Below are 25,501 nucleotides of genomic sequence, written 5' to 3'. Positions count from 1 at the left end.
ATAAGTAGAAAAATATTAGTCAAAACTTCAGTCTCAAATAATGAAACGAATGAAATTTAACCACAAACTTCGTAAAACAATAATCACAAACTTACTTGACTGGTTCGCGAGTTGTGCTTCCAAATTCTTTATAATTTTCTGATACTCCTTCAGCTGTTTGTGTTGTTGTTGACACAAATCAGTCATTCGCTTCAACTCGTTCCGAGCTGTATAAAATTTCTTTGTCTGCGAATTATGAAGAAATGTAAGAAATCCGGGGTATTCATGAATGGGCACGGACGAATGTTTTCAAAAGGGAATTATGAACATTTTTCCCCAATGCGGTTTGAATCTATAAAATCTAGATTTCAGATAAATTTTAATTTTTGAATTGAACTCAATCGACCTTGTGGTAGGATATATTTTATATCTGCTCTGACAGCGACTACCGTACACAAGGTGTTAATACCCGTCATAGTGGCCCACGTAAATGTGGCGCGATTCGGGACCAGCCTGTGTATATCCGCTTCGAACAGGCCGACATAATTATGTCGACTATAATAAAAAAAAAAAATATCAGCCCTGTATTATATACTTGCCCACTGCTGAGCACGGGCCTCCTCTACTACTGAGAGGGATTAGATTAGATTATGTCGACTGCCAAGGAGTAATTATCTCTCGTCAGTAGTCTATTGGACCCCACTCCACTTACCATCAGATGCAGTGGGATCACTTTATAAAAAAGAACTCCTGCCAGAATATTTTCGTGTTTATTATCCTCTCAAAGGAAATGTTTAGAGGTAGGGTAATTTTTCAAACGTCAGATAAAATTTATCCATCAAATAAATTATAACCTCACTGAATATAAAAGAAACAAATTGAAAACTTTGTTACAGATTTAGCCTGTGGCTCAGCTCACGTGAAAAACTTTTTCCGGGATAAATATTTTTCCGGAATATTATAAATAGGCTGTAGCACTCAGGAGTATTGTAGCTTCCTATTAATGAAAAAAAAAATATAGTTTTTTAAAATTAACGCGTGAAAACAAACAAACTCTTTAGCTTTTATGAAATAGCGTAGATTATCCAACTGTCGTTTTTAATTCGTTTGTGATGTGTTTTCTCCGTCGAATAAATTTTATCTGATGATTGAAAAATCAGCCAATAATTATGTAATACTAATATATTACTTTTTATTCAACTAAATAGTGGGATAGAGGAGTTGCTAGCTTGACATAATCTCTATGTCTCCCTTACACACGACAGTCCCGCCACTAGAACTTGAAATACAAAGCAATTTTAACAAAGAGAACTGCGCTGGACATCCTGAGAGAGTGGATGCTAAATATCAAAATATTTAGTATTTTCCAAGAATCTAACGTATTTTCAGATTACAAGATTCACCGTCTACGATAAACGAATATCCCAATCTAAAACAAAATCTAACAAATTATAATAGAGACCCTTTTCTGAACCGAAAAAACGTCACCAAACAGGAAATTGAAAACGAGATTCAGACCCTCCGGCAAATATGAACAGTTATAAATAGATTCTACCTTTTCCCCAGACGCGAGATAAATATTGACATTTAAATACCGACACAGCCATTTTATAGTAAAAGTTATTCCGAAATTCGACGGTCCCTGCGTATATTGCATTTTGCAGATTCAATACTTTCCGTTGGGTTTTCGATATTTAACGGTCCTTATTAAAATGAACTGCATTTATTTAAGACAATAAGGATCGAAGTGCTTATCGCCATGATAATAAATACTTAACAAGCGATATATGTTTCCCTTAACAAGCGATATATGTTTTAGTCCCTACGCAAAGGATTGCGCCTGCAAAATGCAATTTTGCAGATTCGATACTTTACGTAGGGACCGTCGAATTGTAATATTTGTTTATTTTAGACGTCTAGATGAAAATAAAAATATTAAATATAGAATGTACGTCATTAGATATTTTTGTGCCTGATGGTAAGTGATACGACTGCCCATAAACAGTAGAAACACCATCCAACACCTTGCATTACAAATTGTTTGTTATTCCAATGCGCTCGCCATCCTAAGACATGAAGTAATATAAGTAGATTTTACTGGTGGTAGGTCTCTCATATGTGAGAATCCGTCTGGGTAGGTACCACCGCAAAGTCTATTTCTGCCGCCAAGCAGCAATGTGTAGTCACTATTGTGTTTCGGTTTGAAGGAAATTGTAGCCAGTGTAACTACTGGACATAATAACACTTAACATCTCATGTCTCAGGATGGCGAGCGCAGTGGAATACCGAACAATACTTTGAATTCAAGGTGTTGGTTGGTGTTTCTACTGTTTATGGGCGGTCGTATCGCTTACTATCAGGCGACCAGCAAGCTCGTTTCGTCATTCAAAGCAATTAAAAAAATAGTAATACTTATAAGAAACTTATGGAAAAATAATGTCTACAAACAAAAACACTTACCGACTGCAAAAGATACGATATCAATCTCCTTCGATGCTGCCTCTGGAATTGTAACACTTCGCACGTTTTCTTAATTATCTCTTCTGGGTCTGTGAAATAGTCTTGTATCTCTTGTTTCATCTAAAATTATAATGAAACGAAATATACGCATTGCGTATGTCAACGAAATCACATTAGACATGCGACAAAGAGAACAATACCAGGAGGTTCTGTATATATCAAACATACGACCTAAATTTAGTGCGCAATGACGCTTTGTTCGCTTCTGTTATAAAATAATCCTTTAATTTATAAAGAAATATTTATCGAACAACATCAGCAAGTGAATAAGTAAAGCACACGCTTTACAGCATACATCTTAAAATTCTTATCTTTCGTATCCAAGGGACTTGGCGGAACCCTAACTTACTACGTAAAAAAATATAATTTGAAAATTGTAATTTACATACGTCTGGGACGAGTTTCATAATAGAACATGGCATGCGGCATACTAAACAGGTACTTTCTTTTAAACCTAAAAATAAGAAAATATTTTTCAACACCAGTGCGTCTCTAACTTGGACTATGTTGTTAGGTACTACGTTTTTACAAACCATTGCCTAAACAATTATTGCAAAACATATGACCGCATGAAGTTAAATGGAGCGTTATTCCAGGTTCCAATTGAGCAAAACATTTATTACAATGAATCCAATCCATTATTCATTAAAATTCAAGAAATCAAAATTAAATCTTGTTTACATAATTAAATTACTGTTTCTTCAAATTTATTATGGAGGCAAAGATCATGGCACCATACAGCCTTTTCTGGGACAAAAATTATTTAGGAAAATATAAGTTCTTTAACAAAAAGATCCTACAATAATGCATTCGGCATACAATTTTACTACCTATTTAATAAACATTTAAACATAATATTGCCCTAAAATATTAAATTTACTATCTCTTTTTGCATCATTCTATTTTTTTTAATTCCTTTATGTTGATAAGAATTCTTTTCATAGAAACCTACTTAGCTCTAAATTTACAAAAAGCAATGTAGAGAATTTTTTTTTAACAATTAAAAATGTTAAATCTCAGAATTTAAAAAAAATATAATATAATATGGATCGTTAAAATTATAATCAATAGAATACACAAAATAAAACGGAAGTACTTTAAAACCATTTCTTTATATTATAATTTCACTTTTTAAGATATTCATTATTTTGTTTTTTAATTGTATCTAAACAAGTATTGGTAAAGAATTTAAATTCACGTCTAGTTAGTGATTCTCGCAGTTAACGTAAAATAATTAATAATCATGGATATTTCGGCCTTTAAAATTTAATATGACGAAATTTTAAAGGCAGAAATATCCATGATTATTAATTATTTTTACATTTTTCTTTCAACTGCGAGAACTAATCACTAACTAGACGTGAATTTAAATTCTTTACTTGCCAATACTTGTTTAGTTACCCAGATTAAAGGCGAAACAAAATGTATGAAAATGGACCTTGAGGTATCGCCTTAAACACGTAGGTAGATTTTGTAATTCTAACCATCCAAGGTGAAAGTCATACTTTTAGTATCCAGCCATTCAAATACTGGAACAAAAAAATTAACCAATAATTTAAAAAAAATCGTCATTGTCATTTCTCTTCATTGTTTTGTTTTATTAACAAGTTTTAGTATTCAGCCGTCCATATTACACTATAAATACGTTTTATACAAAAGTTTAACGGTCGAAACCTGTCTGTTGGCGACGCATTAACAAAATGTATTCCAACTATCGACACAGAAGGCGCTGAGGCGCTGATTTCGTTTAAATCTCTGCCCGACGAATAGGTACTTGTGTCCGTCTGAGTAACTTTACCTACGCGAGATAACAATCACAATAAAGATAGTACGCGGATATATAAAAGAAGTTGTGGGTCCATTCGTCAGTAGTGTTTAATGTAAAACGAACGTTGGTCGCCTTGACCATGGCTTTGAAACTTTTAACTTTGATAGCCCTGACCTGTGCGGCTGCGAATGCAGCTAAATCTTCATGTATGTTGTATATTTTTTTGTGCATGAATTATTATTGTTATCGGATGTTACACTTGACAACTTCGTATTCGTAAGTTATTTCGAATCATTATTTTAATTTACGAAACCGAACGCACCTTAATTCCTTAGTCACTATTGCAACTATCGAAATTCAAATTTAGAATCATGGATTTTTTAATGCTTTGTTTCTATTTTTAATCTTAATGTTATTTTTATTCATAAAATTATATTTAACGCTAAAGAAACTTAAGCACTTATGTACCTTTTCATAATAAATATTAACTTACCTCTTTCTAAAAAAATTAAAAACTATAATTTACATCGTATTACTTTTATAACATAATATAAGAAAGTACATACCTAATATTTTTTATTATTAAAAATGTTATTAATGTATGATTCAAATTATGATAATGATTTTCGCGACACATTAGTAAATAATTATTTAATTTAACATGTTTATTATTTTATAGTGTGTACTTCTTAAGTTAAAACTACTTTAAATCTTATGTTAAAATTATAGCGTTCGTTATTTATAAATATTGTTGTGGTATCGTATGTTACGTTATATAAATTGTTAAACTTTTTGACCTTTAACACTATCAACAAAAATACATACGCTAACATTATTATAATAAGATTTATAATAATTTTGTGTTGAATGTTCTCGTGCTGATATGGCATGATATCAATGGCTTTTCAACTAAGGGTTATAAAACGTTACTAGCTTTTTTTAGATTAATTTAGCATCAGTGATATTATACATAATATGCATGTTTAACATTTCATTTTCCATATTTCTAATTCACTCGCACTAGGAAATTATGTTTTTACGAAGTATAAAATATTGTTTTTTTATCAACTACAGAAGTTTGTCGTATTAAAACAGAAAATATTGAAATTTGTTTCCTAATGTATGTGCAAAGATAAGTTTTTATTGGTTTTATTTAATAAAAAAATATATATATAAGCGCTGCCCTAGCGCCGAGTTCTTTAAACTTAAGAGTTTCACTTTAATGCTGTAATAGTCGAGAGGTGCTTATTGATTGTCATACAATGCTCAATTCATTGTGTTTACAATCTACAAATTCTACTGGTGGTAGCTCTCTCGCATGCGAAGAGCTGTCTGGATATGTACCACCGCAATGTCTATTTCTACCACCAAACAGCAGTGTGCATGCAGCGTTGTGTTCAAGTTCAAAGGATATTGTACCCAGCGTAATGTCTAGGTATTATTAGGTTTAAAATCTTCTATCTAAGGGTGACGAGCGCAGTAGGAAACTAGGGTGTTCTGTAGTGCCAAATTTTGGTGTTACTCCTGTTTATGGTCGGTCGTATCACTTACCGGCGAGCAGCATGTTTGTTTCCGTCATAAAACACTATTTTTTTCTTATATTTTTAGACAAGCTATGCGTGCCAGCAGCATACATGAAGGACTGCGAGCAGATGCTTGAAGTACCCACGAAGTCTAAAGTGGCCTTGGAATGTGTACCAGCTAGAGATAGGTAAAGTAACCCCAACACACTAAAACATAAGCCTTTTATTCCCGAAGGGGTAGACAGAAGCGCAACTAGTGCATCCACTTTTCGCTATTTGTATTCGATCTCATCATGTGATAGAGAACGAGCCTATCACAATATCGAGCACAAACTCTAGACTCCAGGTTACGAGTAAGGAAAATACTCAGAAAATCTATTAACTCTAATAACTGGATGACATGGGAAGCTTTTGTTATCTTGTTGATATTGATCGTGCTGATCACAACAGGAAAACTGATCCAGAAAATAATCGGGATAATGGGGAGGAAGGGAAACTAAATATAGGAATTTGTTTTTATATAAGAATTATTTCAAGCAATACAATTACGTTTTACCAATTTAAAATAATTTAGAATGACAAATGAATACATCAATATAGCAAGATGTTTGACCGTTTCGAAAAGTAGATAACTTCCTCATTCACAGCGTTTGTAGAGAACTAAGGGAATATGATATGGATGACCTATATCTGGTGCAGTTTAACATGTTTTCACGCTTTCTGCTCATTACAAAAGAAGAACCCGAAAAAGACTGGATCCAATTCAAGGCCCTGTTGATCCAAAGTATTTACGGTTACCATCACATGAACCGCAAGCATTCAATAAATAAAACAACGAACATATCTAGATATTCAAGATAATACAGATCCATCGATAAACGTGTAACTCAACGTCCAACAATAGTCGGACATTGCCAAGTTTCCGACATTGGAACAAAAAAAACAAAGCGGAAAACAGAACAATAGTGTGTCATCGCGAGATCTGTATTCATGGACCGTTTCAACGAGTCTAGAGTCAGACTTGTTATTGTTTTGCATACGTACCAACAGCTTACAGCCAGGTTCATTTATACTATATACGAAAGTGGAAATATTTGAAGATCTCTTGTTTAAATTATATTTTCTAATTTGTGTTGTAGACCTAAATTAATGCAATACCATGATGTTTTTATATAACGGTAGTGCCAAGCAGCACTGGGCATATACTGTTCTATTTCTCTTTGAAGGATATTGTAGTCACTTAATGACCTAACATCTTTTGTCTCAGAGTGACAAGGGTAGTGGAGTGCCACGCCGTACTTGGTGCCTCAAAGTTCTATATTATCTAGCTACTGTTTATGGATGGTCCTATCGCTTGCTATCAGGCGATCAACATGCTCGTCGCGAAATTCAAATTTTTAAAAAGTTCCTAAATAGATTGTACATCGATTGTTTTTAAAATTATATTTATTCATTACCTACTAACGTAGTTCTTCAATTAGCATTATAAGTTAAATGTTGCTTGTAGCTCTGTTCGCATAAAAGACTTTTTTCTAGATAAAAAGAAGACTATATTACTAATCCAAGCCATAGTCTATGTATGTGATAAATATCATACGAATTCATTCAACTGTTCCTGCATTTACTTCTACCAAACCCTCAACATGACGAAACTTTCGCATACTTTTCTTCTTAGCTATTAAAGTACGCGTGTCTTTCTGCAGGGTGGAATGCCTCAGCTTTGTTCAGCAGCGACAAGCGGACTTCGTCCCCGTCGACCCTGAGGACATGTATGTGGCCTCCAAGATCCCGAACCAGGACTTCGTCGTCTTCCAGGAGTACAGGACTGATGAAGAGCCTGATGGTATGTTTTTATAAAGTATTTGTTAAAATTTTCTGGCAGCCTCAGGGTAAACGAGGGAAAGATATATATCAGGATAAAAGCAATAGTGCGATAATACAAACATATCATCCTGAGGCGACAGGCAGAAGTCAAACACATCATCCCTTTACTTTCGAGGCGGTAGGCAGAGGTGCAGCCGAGGCACCCACTTTTCACCTTATATGTTTCGTTCCATGATGTGATAGGGGGTTGACCTATCGCCATTTCGCGCCTAGAGTAAATACCATGACATTTTTATCATGTAAAGTTCTGATAACTATCCAAAATGTTGACCAATAATGGCGCTTACCAAAAGGCTTATATTAAAAACGAAAGATCTTTTTTTAAATAACACATTCGCTACGCTTCAACAAATCAGTTTTATTTAGGAGTAAAAATGTAATTACCCTTTTATTTAAATCCATTAAATAGTTTAAATTAGTAATGAGCCCTTATAACAATTGAATTAGCTAAGGGATTTCAGATTCTGGTAAATTGCCAAATGAAATAGTAAATAACGAAATTAAGTTAAGCTATGAATCCTTCATTAAATATGGTGAAGCTTCTAAAGCCATGCCCCTAAGGCTCACAATCCTTTAAACTTCAGTCCAGTAATTAGGATTGCTAATTTATTAGGTATTTAAATATGAAAGTTTCAAAGTTCTAGTCAGGTTTAGGGTAAAAATAATATTTTATGTCGAATAAGTTAAAATTTCATTTTAAAATCATTTGATGCTTTTTCGTGACTATTTATCGCAACAATTTAAATATGATAATATATTTATTTATATATTTCAAGACACTGTGAGCTCATTCTACGTAGATCGAAACGTCAACAGCTTAATTAAAAAAAAAAATGTAAAATGTAGATAGATATTATAACTTTGACTTTTCGGATGACCAACACCTCAGTCCGGTTCATGGCCATGAAGACTGCAAAGTTTTCGAAACGTCGGAAGAAAATTATAATATATAAACCGCAAATATATCCATAAAATAGTTTTATTTCAACTGAAATATGTTATTATTTTACTTTATATTTATTAATTTCTAATAGTTGCTCCTCATGCTTTGTTTAATATTGAACATCTAAGAGGACATTACAAAAAATAGACTAAACAAAACCTAACGCCAAAAAATCACTGTAAAAGGCATAGAGAAATAAAATACACTATTTCATTTATTATTCCAGTTATTTTGTTTTTAAAACAAAACATCTGAACCGATAAGCAATTCTATAGAACCAATTTAAATCTATATTTCAAATAAAAAAAATCAGATCGGTTAATAAGTGACGGAGTTCTGCGGTAACACATAAAACCTTCTCCTTTTTTGAAGTCGATTAAAAAAACACATAACTTTCAAGTTACCTCCAAACAGTCTTACGCAATATTTGATAGAGAGAAAGTGTTATAATGGCTTTCGTTTATATTCAGTTTTTTTACGTTACTTTGTTTACCATAGATATGAAGAAATTGGTCCGTAATCGGAATGTTATGAAACATATAACAGTTTCGATAATTTATGCGTAAACAACGCGATAATACAAAATTATTTACAAAACTTAAGTCAGCAAGATTATGAATTATAAAAAGCATATTTAATTTTAACAATCTGTGATAATACAAACATTAATAAATTGTAACAAGAAATTCTTATATGTACCTAATACTAATTTAATTATTACGCGAAATTTTAATTATTTTTAATATCATATCTGATTGTCAGAGAAAGGTTAATCAAAACCTCGCAAAATTCAAGGACTTACTCTATATTTAATATTGCAACTAACACTTGAATTTTCTGACACATGCATGTGTCAGAAAAGGAAAATAAATTGCATAAAAATTATGTTGCGTCAACCTGCTTGTTCTTATTCTGAGCGTCACCCCAACTCTGGCATAGGACAAAGGCAAAAAGTAGACGATAAGAAGGTATACAAGTAGGATTTTCGAGACTAGGCAGTAAAGGCAGCTTCCTAAGCGCTGTAGTTACAAAAAACCATTTGTAGGAGATTTATATTTAGTTTTGGAGACAATAAAATAATTATTCCCAGATTTGAAAAAAATTACGGTTAATTTACGCAAAAAAAATAATGCCCGTCGATCTTGTTGCTTATAAGGATCAAAAGACTCTATGAGACCATTCGAGCTTTGAATACTTTTAAGGTCAAAAATTGCGAAAAACTTTCACCATGTTTTTTTAGGAAACATGACTATAATTCGCTCTTGCTACCCCATCTCAAAAATACACCCGAATAGCTCAGTCATAAATAAAAATCTGTATATATATATAAATGAATCCCTATTTCCCTTGGTCATGCCATCACGCGTGAACGGCTGGACTAATTTCACTACTTTTGTTGTTGTGTTTGTTATTATCAGGAGAAGGTTCATATGAAAGAAAAAAATCAAAAAATTGCGCGGAAAATTAGAAAATTTGAGAAAACTTAACAACAATATTAATTTTACATAACTGTCAGTGGTTTGAAATAACTGTTAGCGATCGTCAGAATGCACGCGTGCATACATAGTTAAGACAGGACGTCTGTCGGGTCAGCTAGTATTTAATAAGAAAAATATGTTTGTTTCAGCGCCATTCCGTTACGAAGCCGTTATCGTGGTCCACAAAGACCTGCCCATCAACAACTTGGATCAGCTGAAGGGACTGAGGTCTTGCCACACCGGAGTCAATCGTAACGTGGGGTACAAGGTATACTTATAAAACTAATATATTTTAATACAAAACTCGTTCTGTCTGTGTGTTGAACATTTTATTATTATTTTCTACTTATTGCGTTCAATGACGAGCCGATCTTGCCGTTCGCCTGATAGTAAATGATACGACCGCCCAGTAGAAACACCATCGAATACCTTGAATTACAAAGTATTGTTTGTTATTCTACAGCGTTCGGCATCCTGAGGTATGAGATGTTAAGTCTTATTACGTCCAGTAGTTTATCCAGCGTATTCCGCTTTTTGACACATTTCCCAAATATCTTTACGTTAGCAATTGTAATACTAATAAATACAGTAGGTAGGTACAGTAGGTAATAAATGAAATGTAGCTCACTGACTAACTAAGGAAAAATATGATATGAGGAAAACAAAGATGAATAACAGAACACGGGAAAATAAGTTAACACATCATTATTACGTTGCACGAAAACATTTTTCGATACGTTGCCAAACACACACTATTTACTTTCACTTGCGGTTGTTAGTAAAAGTCTGTTCCCAAGACAAACTGTCTTAAAGTACTCGGGAATACTTACTGTAGTTTCAACTGAAAAAATCGAAGCAACAGCCTTTCCCAATTACAAATGAATACACACTCACGCCTTCTATATTTAAGGAGGTAGGCAGAGACGCAACTAGTGTTACTTTCCACCACGTGTGTTTCATCTCATGATGATAGGAAACGAATATATGCCCAATACAGCACAAATTCCAGATTCTGAGTTGATACTGAGTAGAAACATTCAAAATGACTACCGGATCTGAGATAAAAACCGGAGACAGTACGGCAAAGGTTCCACAATACAACTACGCTACCAAGACAGTGTCCAATTTACGTACTTAATATGTTCATTATATTTTATTTAATTATTTGTTTAGGGTTTTTGTCAACGCAAACATACCAACCCTATTGTATCATACAGTAGAAATCACACAGATTGCCAAATAGTCATACTACCTACACGTCTAGTTAATGATCGTTAAATTGAAGTCCCTTTGCCACATCAGTCCTCGGACACGACAGGATGGACAAATTCTAACCTACATCGCATTTATTAAGTTTAAATTGCCTTAAAAAATCTTCCCTTTCTATTTCCTCTTCTAATCATTCTAATAACAAGTGTGTTATGTCCTCAGTGCTGTTACACAATGTTCATTATTATAATAAAAATAATAATATCAGCCCTGTATTATATACTTGCCCACTGCTGAGCACGGGCCTCCTCTACTACTGAGAGGGATTAGGCCTTAGTCCACCACGCTGGCCTAATGCGGATTGGTAGACTTCACACACCTTCGATATTCCTATAAAGAACTTCTCAGATGTGCAGGTTTCCTCACGATGTTTTCCTTCACCGTTATATTCATTATTAATTACAAAAAAATACTTGCATTCATACACACTCTATCAACCACGCCGATATATATAACGAAAAAGGATTTTCCGAATAACCGTTAGCCTCAAGCAAACCACCCATGGTAATCGGCTTTCGTAGTTTTCATGCCCCGAAAAAGTACGGAATTTCAATACTAAAAAAACATTGTCAAAAATACAACGTTCAGATCTCGCTAGTAATTTTGGAAATTGCGTTATAATAAGAAGAGCACATAATTCTAGGAGGCTATGTAAAGGGCTTTTAAAATAAGCTGTGAAGGCACTTCATACGTAAGAAAAACAGAGAAAAATCGTGATAATGCAAATATGTATTTTAAAAGTCCAAGACAAATACAGAGAGGGGGGGAACAAAAACGCATATTCTCATTTCAAATTAAAAATGCGCAGAGACCGTTATTCATAAAGACTACTTACATTACAATGAAAATGATCGAAACTTTGTATCAAATAGGTGTAGAATTAATGGTCCCACTTGATTTAATTACTAAACGCTACTTTCCAGTCTCTCTTGAATCAAATAATTATGTTATGGTAACAGCACATTTTCCATACAAAGAAAAGATACTAAGAAGCCTCTTTTCAAGGCAATACTTCTAAAAGAGTTTTTATTTTATATATCCGTAAAGTATGCACATATTAATCGCGTAGTTTTTTATGCAGACCGTACGGTTGGCATACTCGTAGAATGCAGATAATGCCATAGCCAGTTCAAGGATTCCGGTGTCCAGTTTCGTCTGCCAAGGAAGTTTGTTTATAATTATCTCGGCATGCCATGCGGTCGGTTTCAAGAATTTCATATTATAAGGAAGGCTGGGCATGTATCGTCACTAATTAATTCAAAGTCATAAAATATAGCTAATTAATATGCAATAATTATACCAAATAATTCTATGCTATTCACCTTAATAATAATTTAATTTCGTTAAATTTTGCTCTCGGTTAAAACACATGAAAATCATTTAAGAAAAGGAGTCCTTAAAAACCACATATTTATTTCTCTTAAGATAAAAAGGCTACGTTACTCCATAAGGCCAGACCTGGGCGGAAATAGGTAGTTCCATAGCTGCATGATAGAAGACGATAGATAACGTGGCTATTGCCACATTTGAAGAATAAATATAAAGTCCCCCAAAACACATAACAAAGGTAACGAATTCAACTATGTCAGTCTATCAATACTTAATCAAGCAAATAGAGAGGGTATCTTTCAAACGTCAAACAAAAAACTCAACGGTAAAATAAGGCTGACGAATACATTACTGTCTCGATGGAGATAGATGGAGCAAACCAAACTGAATACATTTATCAATGTCTGTTTACGAATTTTAGATAACTCCTTTAGGGTTTTGTTTGGAACAGAAGGGAGGTTATGGCTTGTAGGCTGGCACGGTATGTTTTATTAGACCTGTCATGGGATTTTTGTTTTATTACACATGTCTGGTATATCGTTTGATAAATTGATTTTATGAAATATTTTCAGGTATCGGCGATATTTTGTTTGGCTTACTTATAGGTCAAATTTAGTCGTTGCAAAATCAGAATAAAATAAGAATCTAAGTTACTGTGTTCCTTAACTATTGGGTTTTTTATTCCATAAATACCATAATCTATTTAGTGATTTAAATTGTCACGAGATTTTTTGTAATCTTTATTTAAGGGGCTTGGTCGTTATTTCACCACTATGTAGGACTAAATTAGCACTGACTTCTTATTAATTCCTTACTTACATCGATCTTGTCTAATAAATTCTCTATCAAGAGAATATTATTTACCTCAATGTCCTTGCCAATTTAATCTTTATTATGTACCTTAAATACACAATTAGGCCCTTTTATCAGCATTGTCTTTGTCACCGACAAAAGATTAAGGCAGAATAAATCATTCCTTATCCAGCAGAGAATAAGGATGAACCGTCTCAAACGAGTTATTAACACTCGTGGAGGATACACAATTTTTCTTAGAGATCCCCGGCAGGCAAAGACTAGAATATTCATTTTGAAAGTAAAGCATTTTACGACGTGTTAGGATTGTTAAAATTTCGTAGTTTCTGGAAATCTGATTATTCGTGCGATGATTAAGGGCAGAAGTAAATTCGCCTATATAATATTTTTTTATACTGCATACAATATATTTTTATACAGTATTTTTTTTTCTTAACTATGATACTTATACATTAACATATTCCCTTGCAAAAACAATAGTTAAGATAAAGAACGTATGTATCTGGCCCACAGACTCAATTGTGATTGTCAAATATGAATCAAAAACGTATCCTTGTAAGATAGATTTATATAAAAAAAAACATTGCTCCAACTCCAACGTATTTCATAAATCTTATTCTTAAACTGATTGTAATTCAATGTGCAAAACAACATGCGAATGAATCGTTTCACAAAAGACGGAACAAAACCATGATTTAAAATAATGTATTCCGACAATGTGGCACAAAGGAATAATAAAGGCATTTCCTTTGTCACACACATCGTTACGTGAGCAAATTGGATAGACGACGAAATATAACATGAGAATAATACGGCGGATGGAAGTGGACTCCATAGCTTTTTTATTTAATAACCATTGCTTTTTTATGCTACAAAAATTCATAGACATTTTTTTATATACAATTTTAACAATATGGCGGCTTACAGATATATTCGAAATTCAAAATAGTTTTATAGTAGCGAAGATTAGAAATAAAGCAAAGAAATTCCATATTCAAAATTTCTGGCGGCCTAGACGTTCAGAATTTTAAACTCGTAAGATGCACCCAAACAAAGAGGTGTTTGAATAACTACGCAAACACGAAAACGTGTTTGGCAAGGACCTCGGGAGTTAATAGTTAACTGTGTCAACAATAACCAGTTTGGCGCTGAACATCGATTGCGATTACAGATTGAAAGCAAAAGTTCCTCCCTCCGGATACAAATTCTAAACACACGAGTCAAATCACGAACTATTCACTATATGGAAATATTTTGTATGAAATGCTTGATTCATGCTTGTGCTTTTGAATAGAGAATAAAATGGAGCTGGGTGTTGAATAAAAGAAAATTCTAGTTTTAAAACCTACGTAAATATTTTATGATCAACTCAGATCTGTATTCCTGAGGGAATGCAGAAATGCAATGAATGCGTTTACTGCTTGTAGAGCCGTTCTCATTTCGTCCCATCATGGGAAAGAATAAGGAAAATAAGTAAACATTACAATTAAATGTCTATTTTTTTGTTAAATCGTAAAAATTACACACAATTTGATTGCTCGACACAGAAATCATACTCTATAGTTCACAGCATAATTACGCAGCATTTACTCCAAAAAACCCATCTAGGATCGTATAAAAACAAAGAATATTACTTGTGTAAAGTTATTTAACTTATGAGGGTAGACCGTAAAACGTTATTATAACGTAACGTATGTTCGTACATTATGTCTATTAACAAAACTTACCCGCTTCGTCTATGTTTTTACGGCTTACAATGGGACTCACAAAACTCAATTATAATATTTCATCAAATGCCGTAAAGTTAATGCTCTACAGCTCGCTTGATATATTTGGTCCAAATGTAATATAATATGAAATTTCAGAGTAGATATTTCTGTACGTATTTTTCGAGAATATTTATGTCTTCAATTTCCTGTTGAAAGTAAAAAGGCGAAGTTCATGCCTATGTATGCTTAATTGGAACAAAAAGACAACGGCATAGCCACTGCGTTTTTTAAGCATTGAATCTATTTCTCTTGTTCTACTTTTTGGCAACTAGAAGGGAACAAAATGCTTAACAAATTAAAACAATTGTAAATAAATGTATCTTGTTCCCAGATCCCACTAACGATGTTGATGAAACGTGCAGTGTTCCCGAAAATGAACGACCACAGCATTTCGCCGAAAGAGAACGAACTGAAAGCGCTATCGACGTTCTTCGCAAAGTCGTGCATCGTCGGCAAATGGTCGCCTGACCCCAAAACCAACTCGGCTTGGAGTAAGTTCAAATTCTGTTACGTGCAGGTTTTCTTTAATAGCCGTAGGGAATACATTTTTAATGAACTTGATTTATATCGTTGTAAAGATTTCAATATTAGTCTAAAGTTGTAAATTGGCAAAAATATTACTCACATAAATTTTGGTAATACTCGTCATTGCATTTATATGTTATCATACTCAAATTCCTTAGCAGCATCATCTTCAAAATATATAAACATCTACCAAACAAATCTTAATCAGCTTTCACATTTCTCATACATCTTACCATAAAAATATTTCACAGATATTAATAACGAACGCCTTTTCAGAATCACAATACAGCCATTTGTGTTCAATGTGCGAACACCCGGAGCGTTGTGACTATCCCGACAATTACAGCGGGTACGAGGGCGCGTTGAGATGCCTCGCCCACAACAACGGGGAGGTCGCGTTCACCAAAGTCATATTCACACGTAAATTCTTTGGGGTATGTGATAATTACGGTCAGGATAACGATAGGGGTAATTCTGGGAATGTAGATATTTGTCTGGTTGAGACATGTCGCTCAGAATGCCGAGGTAACTCTCAAGATTTTGACTTTTATGTCGAATGTTAATCTTGGATTTAGAGTAAACAGAGTAGACAGATTAGTTGCATCTGATTTAAGCACGTCATGTGACTTTCATATATTGAGAACAAGCAAATATCACACATGACATGGTATCCGTAAAAGGGTTTTGTATGAAATCCTACCTCCGTCTTTTTATTTCGACATATATCTACTAATGTTTACTTTCTAAGAATTACCACCCAGCTCTTCTTTTACGTCTAGGTTTTAGGTTTCTAGTATCGCTAAGGGACGTACCTAACGTTTACGTTAAATTTAATGACCCTGAACCGTGGCTCTACTTGCCCTATGTTACCTTTAATAACATTTAATATTCCATGTGTATTTACAGAATTGAAACGATTCGATTAATTTAACATTTTCTATGCTAGATTATTTGTCATCATTATTAATGCGTAACGATTTTCTGTAGCTTCCAGTAGGTACAACTCCAGCGAGTCCATCAAACGAAAATCCCGAAGAGTTCAGATACCTCTGCGTGGACGGATCTAAAGCCCCCATCACTGGCAAGGCTTGTTCATGGGCTGCCAGACCTTGGCAAGGACTGATCGGTCACAATGATGTACTTGCCAAACTCGCTCCACTCAGAGAGAAGGTTAAGCAACTAGCTGATTCTGGTAAGCAAAAATATGTCTATAGTTTTTATAGATTCTCGAAAACAATAATGAATCCTTCATTATTCTCTTTCTTTAAGTACTATGTTTCGATTAAGATGGTATAGTTTTCGCTAAATATAGTGAAAAAATGAGAATAACGTCTTGAAAGCTTTTGTATTGTGATCGCTCATAGAAACCGCGCTATCTTCCAGATTAACAATAGCAACAATGCTTTGAATATTGTTAAAATCTAGGCCTGTTTCATAATGGGTTGTAGAGTCGTACCTACTTTATCTAATTGCATGCATATTATACTATCATCCCCAATGGAGTAACCCTAACAATCCATCAGCCATCTACTATTATTCCCAAGGCAGTGTCAGGTACACGCTCGCTCGTTAAGTTAATAAATGCAAATTTAACTACAACATGCAAATGCTAATAGTTAAACATGTGACGAAATTATATTATCCAGTCTAATCTTCAAAGGATGCTAAATATTTCGAAACAAGAACATTGTGTGTTAAATTTCAGAAACAATATAAGCTTATCCTATCGAAAGCATTCCAAATTTCTGTAAGCAAGTCACTGAATATAATAAAAGAGATGTACTTAAAAATGTAACAGCCTTAAAGTAAATTGCACCCTCACGTTAAAAACACAAAATCTAAATTCTAAAACAGGTGCAGCTGACAAACCGGAATGGTTCACCAAAGTCCTTGGTCTATCAGAGAAGATCCACCACGTCGCTGACAATATCCCAATCAAACCCATTGACTACCTGAACAAGGCTAACTACACGGAGGTCATTGAGAGAGGGCATGGAGCTCCCGAGCTGGTCGTCAGGTAGGCAAAACCAAGTCCTTTTGAGGAGTTTTGAAAGGTGACGACTATGAGAAGAGTTAGCTAGCTGAAACTTTTATACTGAAGATACTAAATTCCATTCCAGTCCATTGTTCTGTGTTTTTTACGACATTTGGCTTAGTTAAAAAGACTCAGCAGACTTTATTCATTGGATGACTATAATGTTTGAAATCCGATTAGGTATTATAATTTTAAGCAAACACTATCCTTGTCAAGTTATAGGGTTCATAAATGGGCATTCTGTATTAACAATGTAAGACTGACAGTACTCTCAGAAATTGGACTCAAAATACATTGTCCAAAGGTCAAATAGCTCCCGAACTCAAGAAATAATTACAAGTTCTATCATAGGTAATTGACCAACGTCAACTTCGATTCTTATGTCTAAGTAATTGATCAATATTTACCAAGGCCACCGAGACTTCTATTTGGAACTGGTTTCCAATCACACGGAATTATTGAACCTATTTAGCAGATTTATGACTGTAGGTATAGGTATATCGGGTAGCTTCGTTATAAGCGAGCCACTAAACAGGCTAGTGAAAGATCACGTCTAATTCCTATACAGGGTCATTGTGATATTGCGTTAATAAATGAAACCACATACACGTCTTAACTTTTGCGAACATTATGTCAAAAATAATCTATGAAATATTTTCACCTAAAATCCCAGTTTTAAATGTCTGTTTTTTTTTATTTTGTAGTTTAGTAAGTACTAATAGGATGTGTGTGAGTTTATTTCCGATTGAAAATGTGACGTTGCCGCTACGACGAATTGTCTTATATTATTAGTGCCATTAGGATATGTACAATTAAAATTACTCTTTATTGTTATTTATTTTTCCAAAACTTACACTTTTTCATTCGATAACGTCAAATTAACCCTGTATAAGATAGGATATTCTTGGTGTCAATAAATCTATTAAAGACTTGTGACCACTGCTAACTTAATATCTACTTACCCTCATATATAGATACGTAGTGTGTACACTTATTTATGCATCAGGATAATAGCATATAATGGTTGCCTCCGCCCTCGTTAACTGCCTTCTATCCATTGCATCGCTCGTACCAAAACTTTAGGAAGAAATCAAAATATAAAAAAGAAAGCTAAAATGTAAATGATCGAACAATAAAACAATAATACTTTCTAATCTTAAAACTGGTTTATGCAATACAATTAGCGGAGTTCATTAACATATTCTAAATGTTTTAACAGCATAATAACTCGGAATGTATATTGTTCCTATATGATACTGACAGTGCCTAATGTAGGGGAAGATTTCAAGTTACTGTCCTATGATTTCAATAATAAGTATCTTGAGTATGGATAGCACACGCATGCGTGGACTATCGATAGATGTGTGTAGAAATATTTAAATAAAATAAAATAAAATTATTGGCAAAATGATAAACTTAATACGATAATTACGTTCCAATCTTTGGAAACTTAATATTTTAAGATCATATTTTAGTAGGTACCGTCTTCGAATCGATTTAGATAATATCAATGGACCATTTCTCTAAACCTTAGTTGGTAACACCTTGTGCTAGCTACTTCCTTATATTAATTACAAACAATTAATTATGTAAAATTTTACTATGAGTATTCAAGTTCTATAAACGTTTTTAATCCGCGTGGATTTTAGATTCTCTTTATCCTATGCACGCTTATAAATAACAAAAGACTCCGAGGCCGGGTGACTGGGAGATAACTCGCTTCAAAACAGAGGAAACATTGCGAAGAGTTATAATTTAAAATAGTTCACTTTATTTGAAGCTTATATTCACAACAATTTACATTGCTCCCAAGTTCTGTTTGAAAATATATTTTAGGCAGATATTTTTGCATTATATTTGCTCAACTAAACTAATAAATCAATACCTAAAAGACATCTTGTTCTATAATTATTTCTTATGTTTACGCGAATGTTAGACATTAAAGATTTCTTAAGTTAACGCGAATATTAGACATTTAAATTAAATTATTTTACTGATTTTATCGCGGTTTTTAATATTTTACTTTTCTCCCAACGTTTCGAAGACTTTGCAGCCTGACTTGACTTTGCAACCATGAATGAAAATAGTTTAATTTAAATGTTAGACATTAAAATTAAACTATTTTGCGGATTTTATCGCGGTTTTAATAATTTTAGTAGGGGGACGCTGTGAATGATCATGAAGGCTGCAAAATCTTCGAAACGTCGGAAAAAAACTAAAATTATTAAAACCGCGATAAAATTCGAAAAATAGTTTTTAACATCTTATTCTCTTTGACAACGACCATTATTGTTTACAGGCTATGTGTGACGTCAAACGTGGCATTATCTAAGTGCCGATCTATGTCCGTGTTCGCATTCAGTAGAGACATCAGACCGATCCTAGACTGTGTTCAAGAAAACAGCGAAGATGCCTGTCTTAAGAGCGTGAGTACAAAAAAGCAAATAAAACGCGATTTTCCTTATTCAAAACCAGAAACTAATGTCAATTATCAAGTATCGAAACAAATATTTGCAAAACTTTGGTACACAAAACTTATGTATTTATAAATTACTGGTAATTAATGGAATAAACCAGGGTGTTAAACCTCTTTTGAGTAACATATCGCAAAGTTAGGTTAAAATATATTTCTGTACTCTCAAAGCTTCAACTTTATATAACGAAATCGTATTTCATTATTAATCTTTTGCTTACGTTAAAAAAACTTTATAGTGAGGATGGGATAGCCTCACATTATCTCTGTTCTAAAAGCGGCGATAGCCTAGTTGGGTGTGAAACGGACTGCCGAAACGACTCCGCAAATTCAAAACCCAACGGCACTCACCACCAACTTTTCTAAAATTATGTGTGTATTCTTTGTGAGTTATCGTTTGCTTTAACGGTGAAGGAACACATTATAAGTAAACCTCCATACCTGAGAAGTTCTCTATAGGAATTTTGAAGGTATGTGAAGTCTACCAAAACGCACTATGTTGGCGTAATGGACTAAAGCCTAATACCTCTCAGTAGTAGAGTCCCGAGCCCAGCAGTAAGACCGTATATAATCAGGACTGATATTATATTTTATTATTATTTCTGTTGCTGGAAATGTCAGTTCTTTTACTTATAATAAAATTGAATAACTAAGTTCATAGTCTAATGAAGTTTTGTACCTGCACTCCCACTAATAGGCACGTAACTGTCAGTAAATTAATTAAGTAAGGAGCTATTAAAAAGAACATCACGCAAAACAAAGTCTAACAAAGCTTTTAGTACTAATTGAACAAAACTAGGTCTTTAACGATATTTCCAACGTAGGTGGACTTATTGTACAGTCAGATACAAAAATATCCAAAAAGGGAAAAGTATGTGCTGTATTTCATAAAGTATTTTAATTAAACTTAACGTTTGAAAGTTTTGACTTTGTTCAGCTATTTATGTGCTAACTGTACATACGTAAAAATATCACACACACACACATCACGCATTTATCCCCGAAGGGGTATGCAGAGCCGCAACCAGGGCACCCCCTTTTCAGACACAAATTGCAGAGTCCGGGCTGATACTGAGTAAAAAACCCAAATATCACTTCGCCCGACCCGGGTTTCGAACCGAGGACTTCAGAGTGCTGCCGTACCGCGCAGGCAGTACAACCTAGCCACAGAGGCAGTCACATAATAGGATTAGTTGCATACAATACGCGACCCAGTTGCTTCTGCAGTGGATATACAATAGCGTATCGTTTCTCGCCTGTCTACCCTCATTTAGCCTGATTGATGATTATTAAATTTTCTTTGCCAACTTACCTGTCCCACCCACGACGCGTCGAATGTCGAGAAATTTGTTCCAAAACTATTGCTTTCAATACGGCATTTTCACAAATTAGATTTTAAATTGTCGTTTATATTTTTAACCATTGACATCCAAATCAGAATGTTTGGTACTATATTTAATATTTTTATCTTAAGCCCTCGTGGATCAGTAGTTTGACCTCGTGAGTATTGCGATTCGCAAAGGCGTCGCCAGCCAATGGCCCAGGGGGCGGAGGGAGCAAGTGGATATGGAAAATGAATAAAGTATGAATTGTAGATAAAGTCGAGTGCACATGTTCCTCCTTCATTCCCCTCCCGTTTTAACAATACCGCAGAGCAGAGCGCAATTTAGCGTACGGAATATAAGGAATGGAATTGGTGAATTCATTTTCGACGTACGGGAATGATTGATCAAGCTAGTGAAGTCAAAGACTTAGGAATTGGTTGCTTTACATTTGGCAACTTTTTTAGAATCTCTAGGGGGGGCAGCTGCCCCGCCCTGCCCCCTGGTCAATACGTAAAGTACAGGCACGGTAATTTTATCTGGATTCTGGGCTTTTTGTTTAAAAGAAGTATACCAGTGGCCTTCGTCAGCTTACATTAAAATGTATTCTATGGCGAAATGTTCGTACGCCACGAGATTACAAGACTTTGAGCTTACATTTCGGGAGATTAACGCTTAAATATACATCCATAATATTAATTGTCAAGTTTATAATCCTACACAACAGATTCAACGATACAATTAACTTGCTGTAATCACTTTACATTGTCCAGCTGTCCATAATAGCGTTGATATCCCTAAACGCCGGAATCTAAGCTGGCATGTGCTCAAAGCTCCCCGTATTGAACAGAGCTATAATCCGGGCTAATTCAGTGTACCCTGTAAACTGCAGCTCCAACACTGAATGGCCATAGAAATTAGAAACAATAAAGGGATTCAAATCTACCAACTATACAGTATACTGTGTTTTAAACAGGATCAGATTTATTGTTTTTCGTAATTGGGACATATACTTATAATTGTTATAATATGTAACAATAATAATAAACCTACATGCACAACATTCCAAACTCTAGGATCCAAAGTGTCTCAACATGCATTAAAAATAGTAACGACCGTACTATTATTAACTAATAATTCACTAACATATATTTTTAGCGAAATAAAAGTAGCAACTTCATTATATTTAAATTATATTAAGGAAAAAGTATGAGAACCTAATCATGTTAAAAATAATTAGCAAAATATAAATATAATACAATGTATAAAGTTCAGAAAACATGCAAAATTACTTACACAGTTTAAACTCTAAACAGCTATTGAAAATGTGGCTTTTCTCGTTTCCAATCAATTTTCGCGGTACAACAAACTGTTGTAATTTATCGTCTTATTTGTCTACATCGAACATTGCAATAGGTTAAATATTACTATAAGTACCTACATGGGACCTATCGAAGTTAGTTAATTTGGAGCATGATACACCTCCAACCTAGCCAACCGTGAAAGATAAAGTCTGAAGCCTCAGCCGTATTCGGCTATAGCGACTGTTTAGAACTCCTGAGCAATGAAAGAGGGTTTTTATGTTCTTTGGTGTGATCTCGAGTTTATATTAGCAAAGAAACTTGCAAAAAATTGACTTCCGCAAATTTTGAAGTCTGTAAGACTTGCGGCAAGTCTCTTGTTGGTACAGCTATTTAAATATCGCGACTAGTGTAACCCAATCTAGAAGTTTTGCGCAATATATTGCTAAAATAACTTGCTATCTAACTTATCGATTATCCTGTAGGTCCAAGACAACGGTTCAGATCTTGCATCGGTAGACGATATGAGAGTAGCTGCAGCGGCTAAGAAGTATAACTTACATCCAGTATTCCACGAAGTGTATGGAGAGCTGAAGACACCCAACTACGCAGTAGCTGTTGTCAAGAAGGGCACTGCCTACAACAAGATCGACGACTTGAGGGGAAAGAAGTGAGGGAATTTGAATCTCGTTAACCAATCACCATAATCATACTGAAAAAATATTTCTAGAATTTCCAAAACCTCTAGGTATATTTATAGAATCTGACTCAATATGTCACTGCAACACACTTGAATTAAGTGTTTCTCTAATAGCATCTTCGTCTATATAAGTTTTAAAAGAGATTATAACACATTTTTTCAAAACAAACGAGCCTATCTATTTCAAATTTTAAATTAACTCAATCACTTCTTTATAAATAAAGTGTAACAAATACACAAATAAAATTCTCTTTACAGATCATGCCACAGCTCTTACAGTACTTTCAGCGGTTTGCACGCGCCTGTCTTCTACCTTATTAACAAGAGGGCCATTCAATCTGACCACGTAAGTACTAATTTCAACCTTAATTTTGGATACTTTTGATGTATTTTCACTAAATATTTGTATTTGCAGTGCGTGAAGAACTTGGGAGAATTCTTCTCAGGCGGATCTTGCTTGCCTGGTGTCGACAAACCCGAAAACAACCCAAGCGGTAAGAGGCATTAATTATATTACTTAGAACTGAGATTTTGTAGGACTTGACAGGACAGCATAATTGTGTCGACTAGAAGGGAATGAACAACTACTCTATCTGAACCCCACTCCACTTACCATAAGGTGTAGAGTGGTGACTGCCATGCTAGTATAGAAAAAAATGACGACGTGATTCTACGAACGTACTGCCTGCAGCAGTAAATGTAGAGTCCAAGATCAAGCTCAATAATTTTAAAAGAGACCGGTATTAATCAGAGTAGAGTTATTAATAGTGATCAATAATGAGGAACCTACGTTAGACACACACGTTAGACAGTGAAGTAGCAAAAGATGAAAAAAATATTTATGGTTAATCCTTTTATATATTAATTGCAGGTGATGATGTGTCTAAATTGAAGAAGCAATGTGGATCCGACAGCAGCGCTTGGAAGTGCTTGGAAGAGGACAGAGGAGATGTCGCATTTGTGTCGAGTAAGTGATATTGTATTGTCTATCCACTTCATACAAAGTTTAGAATTGTAGAAGTAGAGAATAAAAAAAACATCGTACAGCCATATTATAAAAATAGTCCCAAAAATCTTATAAATTTAAATACACTACTCAGGTGGCAAATTGCACATGAATACTGGTATTCAGGCATAAAATACACCTTGACATTTACTTTAAATACTTTTTCAATTAAACCTGAATTGTATCAAAAAATACCTAAAAATACAAGCATGTTCACAGCCAGTCACATTTTTAAAATTCTTAAATAAAATACTATCTTTTTTTCCAGGTGCCGATCTGTCCCACTTCGACGCCAACCAATACGAATTGCTCTGCCTGAACCGCGACGCTGGCGGTAGAGATGTTCTCTCCAGCTTCGCCACTTGCAACGTCGCCATGGCCCCCTCCAGGACCTGGGTGGCAGCGAAGGACTTCCTGTCTGACGTATCCATCGCCCACACACCATTGAGCCTCGCACAATTGCTGGCTCCGAGACCTGACCTCTTCAACATTTACGGAGAGTTCTTGAAGAACAACAATGTTATTTTCAATGTAAGTGAAATGAAAATATTTGCGCAGTCAAACATTTGTAAAACCTTCAAATGACATTGCATCAGTCTATACTCGAAATGAATGATCAGCAGTCAAAATTATTTCAGACTAGCTTTTGCCTGCGGCTTCGTGCGTGTGATAACGTTTTAGCGGGATAAAAACTAGCCTATGGCACTCAGGAGTAATGTAGTTTTTATTAGTGAAAGAATTTTCACAATCGGTTCAGTAGCTCCTGAGACTAGCCCATATAAACACACAAACCTTTCCTCTTCATAATATTAGTATACTTAAAAATTTCGATTCTTCTTTATCTTGACCTATCCCCTTAACATT

At 34.4% G+C, this 25,501-nt stretch overlaps 1 protein-coding gene across 2 annotated transcripts in view; it reads left to right on the top strand.

The window, feature by feature from the left end:
* Positions 1-25,501, top strand: part of LOC115440327 (transferrin-like) — a 53,292-nt gene that overhangs the window by 27,449 nt on the left and 342 nt on the right. The window contains exons 1-14 of one of the 2 annotated variants that reach the window (XM_037440328.1): positions 4,341-4,473; positions 5,876-5,978; positions 7,494-7,633; positions 10,245-10,363; positions 15,607-15,766; positions 16,077-16,234; positions 16,788-16,992; positions 17,655-17,817; positions 20,135-20,261; positions 23,417-23,601; positions 23,890-23,977; positions 24,047-24,125; positions 24,503-24,598; positions 24,906-25,168. In XM_037440328.1, the coding sequence (XP_037296225.1) occupies positions 4,407-4,473; positions 5,876-5,978; positions 7,494-7,633; positions 10,245-10,363; positions 15,607-15,766; positions 16,077-16,234; positions 16,788-16,992; positions 17,655-17,817; positions 20,135-20,261; positions 23,417-23,601; positions 23,890-23,977; positions 24,047-24,125; positions 24,503-24,598; positions 24,906-25,168 (1,953 nt within the window). In that variant the 5' untranslated portion in view covers positions 4,341-4,406. Of the gene's footprint in view, positions 1-4,340; positions 4,474-5,875; positions 5,979-7,493; positions 7,634-10,244; positions 10,364-15,606; positions 15,767-16,076; positions 16,235-16,787; positions 16,993-17,654; positions 17,818-20,134; positions 20,262-23,416; positions 23,602-23,889; positions 23,978-24,046; positions 24,126-24,502; positions 24,599-24,905; positions 25,169-25,501 lie in introns of those variants that run through there. The other variant, XM_030164574.2, reaches the window with a different exon arrangement.

Source organism: Manduca sexta, chromosome 19 (assembly GCF_014839805.1).
Source record: "Manduca sexta isolate Smith_Timp_Sample1 chromosome 19, JHU_Msex_v1.0, whole genome shotgun sequence".
Classification (NCBI taxonomy): domain Eukaryota; kingdom Metazoa; phylum Arthropoda; class Insecta; order Lepidoptera; family Sphingidae; genus Manduca; species Manduca sexta.
Note: the sequence above shows the minus strand (reverse complement) of the source record. Positions and strands in the feature narration are given on the sequence as shown.